Genomic DNA, 6,713 nt, shown 5'->3' with positions numbered 1-6,713 from the left:
CCCCCGCATGCACCCCCATCCCCGCCAACCCCGGCACCTGAGTCGCCACCTCCGCGGCTCTAGCCCCAGGGGTCCAGTGTCCTGGGCTCGCCAGCGCCCGACGCACCACAGGAAACGCACAAAGCAACCCAGATCAGTCATGGGAAAAATAAAAAGGTTATTACTTTTTTGTTTCTTGTTTTTTTTTTTTTTGCTTTTTCAAGTCCAGCTTCCCTGAATGAACACAAATATATAGATATATAGATATATAGATATCCTTTTCCTAAGGTTTGATTCCCTCCCTTCCCCAAGAATAAAATAGAATATTTACAAAGCAACCCTCCCCAAACCCTCTTAAAAACACTAGTTTCCAAAAAAAAAAAAAAATTTCCCAAAGCAACAAGAATGAGATTTCAGTGGTCTTGGCTCAGGGGTTTCATTCAACACAAGGAGCTCAGGTGTGGTGGGCGTGAGGAATAGAAAACAAAAGAAAAATAATAAAAACCTGACAAAAATGGAAACACACAGTGCAGGGATGTATGAGGTAAACAGCATTGGCCTGACATTGCAGCTGGTCCGAACCAGACACCAGAGCCTTCCTGTCCCCAGGGCGGTGGCCCCCAGGCGACGTCTGCCTCTCTGTGTTCTGCTCTTCTTGGCTCTTCTCACAATCCATCTCTGAATGTCCGAAACCTGAGAAATTCAAGTGTTCCTTGGTTTCCCCTGTTTTATTAAATTTTCTCTCTCTCTATGTGTGTATATATATTTTCTTTTCTTTTTGGCTTCAGCTGTGGCTCCTCTGCGGATGTCGCCCCCCACCCGTATCTTCTGCCGTCCTGGCCCCTGTGTGGCCCGCCTTGACCCCCTGCCCAGGCTGGCAGGCTCCCAGGGGAGGTGGCAGGTGGAGAGGGACGTGGTTAAGGCAACGAGTTATTTGAGGTAGAAGATGTGGGGGGTGCCTGGCTGCCCGCACTGCCACCGGTCCCGCCGCTTGCTCCCCGGCCACCCGTGTTGCTGCCGCTGCTGCCACCAATGCCACCGCCTTTGCTGGGAGCTGAGGATGGTGCTGGGGCTGGCGGCTGAGCAAACAGCACTCCTAATGCAAGAACAGGAGAGACACACCACGGAGAGTTTAACACGACGATGTCACAGGAACAGGACACCCAACAGGTGCTCCCCAGGTTATAAACGTTCCAACTGGGCCTGCTTGTATGTCGCACACACCAGCACGCATGCACGCCCACACACGGCTCTTGCACGGACCCTCATCCCCGTTAAGATCCAACATGAAGGCGTATGCATTTTGCATGTAATTTCAAGGGTCCACTGACCCCCTGAAAAGTCCCTCCGTGGACCCGCAACAGGAGAAGAAGCAACAACTATGTATTTGTCAAGCACCTACTGTGCGCTCAGCACCGTGCTAAGTACGCCACACTCCTACAGGAAGACCCTTTGTCCTTAACCAACCTGTAGAGCCCCAGCTAGGGCCAAGCAGGCGGCCCCGGGGCAACCCAGGGCTGCTGAGTTCACCTGGGGAGAGAAGAGGTCGAGGTGGGCCTTGGGTGGGGGTACCTGTGTACACGATGCCGTTGATTTCCACAGACATGCTAATACTGTTGCTGCCGTTGCTGCCGGTCACGTTCACAGCTGAGTCCTGGCGGCTCTCAGAGGCTGCAGGAAGAGGACAACGTGCCACGTGTCATTGTAAATATGCCTGGGCCATGTCTTCCCCACTGGACGGGATCCCTCACGTCCATGCTGTCACCAGTGCATGCAGTAGGTGCTCAATAAATACTTGTGGAATAAGAGTGTGTCTGTGTACAGTTTGCTTTTTTAGAAGCCTTTTTAGGGCCGGCCTGTGGCTCACTCAGGAGAGTTTGGTGCTGACAACACCAAGGCCGTGGGTTCGGATCCCATATAGGGATGGCCGGTTGGCTCACTCGGGAGAGCGTGGTGCTGACAACACCAAGGCCGTGGGTTCGGATCCCATATAGGGATGGCCGGTTGGCTCACTCGGGAGAGCGTGGTGCTGACAACACCAAGTCAAGGGTTGAGATCCCCTTACCGGTCTTTTTTTTTTCTTTAGTGGGGCTGGCCGGTATGGGGATCTGAACCCTTGGAACCCTTGACCTTGGTGTTATGACACTGCACCATCAGTCTTAAGAGAAGCCAGCACACCCAAATCACCTCATTCTTTTCAATAGTGACTTGATTTATTCCTTCCCTACTGATGTCCACTCAGGTTGCTTCAAGACTTCCCTATCATAAATGATACTGTGCAAATGACCAGGATGAGCGTCCTGGTGGAGAGGCATTTCCTCATCCTAACTCACTAGCATTTCTCTGCTGTAAACACCAGGCAGAACCACTGGGTCACAGGGTGAGCACATTTTCCATTTTAAAAGGGACTGCCAAATTGTTGCCTATGTCCACTCCCACCAGCAGGACCAAGGGGACCCATTTCCCTACATCCTGGCCAACACTTGATGTTATCAAACTCTGGTGTATGACAATATCTCCTGAACTTGCAGACTCCCAACTAGATGAAGCTGGACAGTTTTTTCATATAAATTTACAAGTCACAGCTGCCTCTTTTTTCCACTGGTTGGTTTGCCTTTTTTCTTATTGATTTGTAGGCACTCTTTACATAGAATGGCTCCAAGGCCTTTATTTGGTTACACACGCAGGAAACATGGAGGGTCTGGATGCTGGGCTGGTACCTTGGCTGTTGATCCGTATGCTCATGGGCAGCTGGGCGGTCATGGCCAGGAAGTTCTGCTGCAGAGCTCGCTGCATCAGCCGCTGCTGCTCATCAGCTACCAGGGCCATCTTCTTCTCCGGAGGCTCCCCAGACTCCAGCTTCTCCCGAAGCTGCTCCAGGGCAGCTGCCTGGGCGGCCACTGCTTGTACGGCCGCTGCCTGGGCAGCCACCACAGGGTGGCCCGCCAGGGAGACGGGCAGGCGGCCAGGGACCGTGATGGGGATGGCTGAGTCCTCCTCTAGACAGGAGAGAAGAGGAGTCAGTGTCCAGAAGAGACCCATGGGGGCCGGCCCGTGGCTCACTCGGGAGACTATGGTGCTGATAACACCAAGGCCATGGGTTCGGATCCCGTATAGGGCCGGCCCGTGGCTCAATTAGGAGAGCGTGGTGCTGACAACACCAAGTCAAGGGTTAAGATCCTCTTACTGGTCATCTTTATAAAAAAAAAATTAAAAAAAAATAAAAAGCACAGCAGGAACAGGAACCTTCTGGAATACCTCTACTGATGGGGTGCTTCCTTTCTATCCAAGGAAGCAGATTTTAGATTTTTGAATAGACACAAGCACCGTAAAACCCTTTCTAATTGCAGGCTGACTAAAGGTCATGACGGTAATGTTACGAATACTAACAATACTAGTTATAATAATATAGCAGCATTTAGCACTGGTATTACAGAGAGACTATAACAGTACACAACAACATACGAGTTATAACAAGAGCTCGCACATGTCACGGCTAAGCCTTCAACATGAATCGCCTCGACAGACCCTCTCGACAACCCCATATCTACACAGACAGTCTTATTATCCCCATTTTACAGACAAGGCAACCCAGGCTCAGAGAGGATGGGTGACTTCCGCAAAGCCACAGAGCTGGTGAGAGGTGGAGCTGGGATTCAAACCTGGAACTCCCCAACCCCAGAAGCAGCGCCTGACCATCCCCCTCCCCTGCGGGTGGATCAAACGTCCTCGCTGCTCCCGCCACTGGCTCCACTGTGACCCGCTGTACCTTCTTCTCCCCGACTTCTTCCTCCCATGTCTACATCTGACGCTGCCTCTACTTGCTGGGTCCCCAATCCAGATGTCTGCAGTCGCTGTGCCCTCTGCCTCCACAGTTTTTGAGTTTTGAAACCTCTTCGGTCTCAGCCCAGATGCCACCTTCTCAGGAGCCCCCTTGCACCCCCATCATCCCTCAACTGGCCTCCCCATCTCTGGGTCCTGTCCCTGCTACCATAATATAGCTGCAGACTCACAAGCACTGCCGGGTCAGAGCCTTCTCTGCTGTGTTCACCCCAGCCTTGCAATGGGTGCTTAATCACCATTGATGGGTATTGCTGGGACTCCCCAAGGCTGGGAGGGCTGACCCCATTCACCTTAGATCTGACCAGTCCTTAATTTCCAGGGCACTGTAGGGGTCCTATCAGATCCACAAGCCAACCATTGGAAGTGGAGTCACCAGCCCTTGTGGCAGATGAGAAATGGGAACTCGGGCCAGCTGAGGCCACACTGCTGCATGTGAAACTGGTGCTTCTGTGTTACGAAGGATTCTGAGGCCAAGTGGGAGAGAAAACCATCATTGAGGGGTAATGTCTGCCACACACGGGGAGCTCAGTCTGCAAACCTGGCCCGTGGCATGCCAGGACCTTCACACACTGAATGCTCCCCAATAACTCTACAGAGGAGTAATTTCCCCCACTCTACGCATAAGGAAAGCCAGGCTCAGAAGGGGGCAAAGCTTTGCCCGGGGGCACCTAGCAATAACTTCAGGGATGGCAGGGGTCAATTTGATAGACCCACACTGCACTCTCCACGTCTCTGATAGGACATTGTGCTGAGAAGGATTTTAAAGCTCAAAGAGAAAGTGTGTGATTAACTAGTCATGTTTGCCATGGCAAGGGACTGGAAAAACTACAGTGATTAATAGCATCAGCCACAGGCAAAAGACTGGACCCATGATTCTAGAGTTGGGGCTTCTGGGTTCAAATCCCAGCTCAACCTCTTGCCAGATCTGTGGCTTTGCAGAAGTCACCCATCCTCTCAATAATTGATTAGCAATGCCTGGGTTAGGAGAGAGTGCAGCAGCACTCAATTAATAATGTCTGCCTCCAGTGGGCAGAAAAGCAGTGATCAATTAGTACTGTCTGCCCTAGCACAGAACTAGAGAAAGCAAGTTGATCAGTAATGTCTGCCTGCCAGGGGCACAGGATTGGCAAAATGGTTGATTGGTGATGTCTGCCACGGGCACAGTTCTGGACAATTAGAAGTGTTTCCGTGCCAAATGCTTTTTTTTCTCCTCTTGTTTTTTTCTTTCCGTGCCAACTTTGGGGTTTATCCTCCTGGTTATCCAGACACAGGAAAAGGTATCCCCCCAAGATCATGCAGCCAAGCTGGGCTCCAGCCCCAGGCAGCTCCTTACCTTTCTTGATCTTAGGGGCTGGGGTGATGGAGCTGCCGTTGGTGCTGGTGGCCAGGCCCAAGGAAGACACAGGCAGCTTGGGTGAGGAGAGCATGCCATGGGCCCCACCCGGCGAGTAGGCAAACAGAGAGCCCCCAAAGCTCTGGCGCCGGCCCTCCCGCCGGTTACTGTCGATGGCTGCCTGGAGCTCGTTGGGGTTACTGAGACCTCGCTTCTCACACTCATAGGGGTACAGGTACTTCATGTATCTGTGAGCAGCGGCAAGGGGGACAGATTGGCACCAGGAATCCCCCCGGGTCTCCCCATGGCCCTTGGCATAAAGTACAACCCCAGGGTGGCTCCAGCATTCCCACCTCCTGCCCTGGTCTCACTTGGTAGGCCCCAGAGCCACTGGGCCTTAGGCCACACTGTTCCTTCCCTCTGTCCTAATGCCCTTCCCCACAGCCACCTCCACTGAGCCTTCAATACTCAGATCACGTAAGCTCAGAGCCTGATGGTCCTGCCACTCCCACCTGCCAACCCCCACGCTCAGACTCCTCACATGCCCCAGTGCCCTCTGTGGCTGCCCCCTCCCGGCCGCCCTGTTTCTCTCGCCGCAGGCCCTTTGCACAGCTCCTCTCTCTGCTCAGAGTGCCCCATGCCCGGCCTGGCATGGCCACTCACTGGGTGCGCAGGGTGAAGGCAGCGCTGGTGATGGACGTGGGCAGGTTGAGGCCCTTGGTGATCTCACGCCACAGCTTCTTGTTGATGACCTCCACGAGTCCGCCCTTCTCCGTCACCAGCACGTACAGCATGAACAGGTCGAGCACCTGCTTGGCCATGATGGGGATGCGGTTCACAGGTGTCCCTGCAGGGAAGGGGTGGTGCCAGCATGAGGTCGGGGGGGTGCTGTTGGCGGGCGGCTGGGGCCAGACAGCAGCAGACACTGAGTCTGTGGTTGGCGCAGTGGCCCAGAGCAGGGTCTCCCCTGTCACTGTGGACACTGGGGCTGGATCCTTCTCTGTGATGGGGCGTCCTGGGCACTGCAGGTGCTTAGCAGCGTCCCTGGCCTCCACCCACTCCATGCCAGGAGCTCCCCCCGCTCATGACAGCCATAAATGTCCCCAGACATCACCTAGTGTCCCCAGGGAGGCAGAGCCACCCCTGGGTGAGAACCACAGCTCGAGAAAGCACCCAGGAGGCAGCTCTGCCTCAGTCTATCCATCAGTAACCTGGGCTCATGGACAGTGCAGGTCTCATAGTGGGGGGCGGTTTATAAAGAGGAGGCAACCACGGTGGCCAACCTGGGGGACGTGCAGGAGACACAAGGGCCTTAGTTATTCCTACTGCATGTCGGCAACACAGCAGCTGCCAAAACAACCCTGCCTGCATTGTTTCCAGGGCTTTGCAGTCTTGGGTGGGGGTGGGGAGGGCTTGGTTAACCTGATTTGAAGTTTAGGGAATGAAAACTGGTGGGCTAGCGCAGGGAGCAGTGAGGAGGGCGGTGGGCTAGCCTGGGGAGGGGAGGAGAGGGTGGTGGGCTAGCCTGAGGAGGGGAGGGGAGGGTGGTGGGCTAGCC

At 54.1% G+C, this 6,713-nt stretch overlaps 1 protein-coding gene across 1 annotated transcript in view; it reads right to left on the bottom strand.

Moving 5' to 3' along the window:
* Nucleotides 1–399: 399 nt before the first annotated feature.
* Nucleotides 400–6,713, bottom strand: part of ARID3A (AT rich interactive domain 3A (BRIGHT-like)) — a 10,682-nt gene continuing 4,368 nt past the window's right edge. The window contains exons 3-7 of the mRNA XM_008563576.1: nucleotides 5,819–6,002; nucleotides 5,156–5,403; nucleotides 2,700–2,978; nucleotides 1,552–1,650; nucleotides 400–1,075 (exon numbers count right to left, since the gene is read on the bottom strand). Coding sequence (XP_008561798.1) covers nucleotides 897–1,075; nucleotides 1,552–1,650; nucleotides 2,700–2,978; nucleotides 5,156–5,403; nucleotides 5,819–6,002 — 989 coding nt within the window. The 3' untranslated portion in view covers nucleotides 400–896. The remainder of the gene's footprint in view (nucleotides 1,076–1,551; nucleotides 1,651–2,699; nucleotides 2,979–5,155; nucleotides 5,404–5,818; nucleotides 6,003–6,713) is intronic.

Source organism: Galeopterus variegatus, unplaced genomic scaffold, assembly GCF_000696425.1.
Source record: "Galeopterus variegatus unplaced genomic scaffold, G_variegatus-3.0.2 Scaffold14064, whole genome shotgun sequence".
NCBI lineage: Eukaryota > Metazoa > Chordata > Mammalia > Dermoptera > Cynocephalidae > Galeopterus > Galeopterus variegatus.
This window is presented reverse-complemented; position numbering and strand designations above follow the sequence as displayed.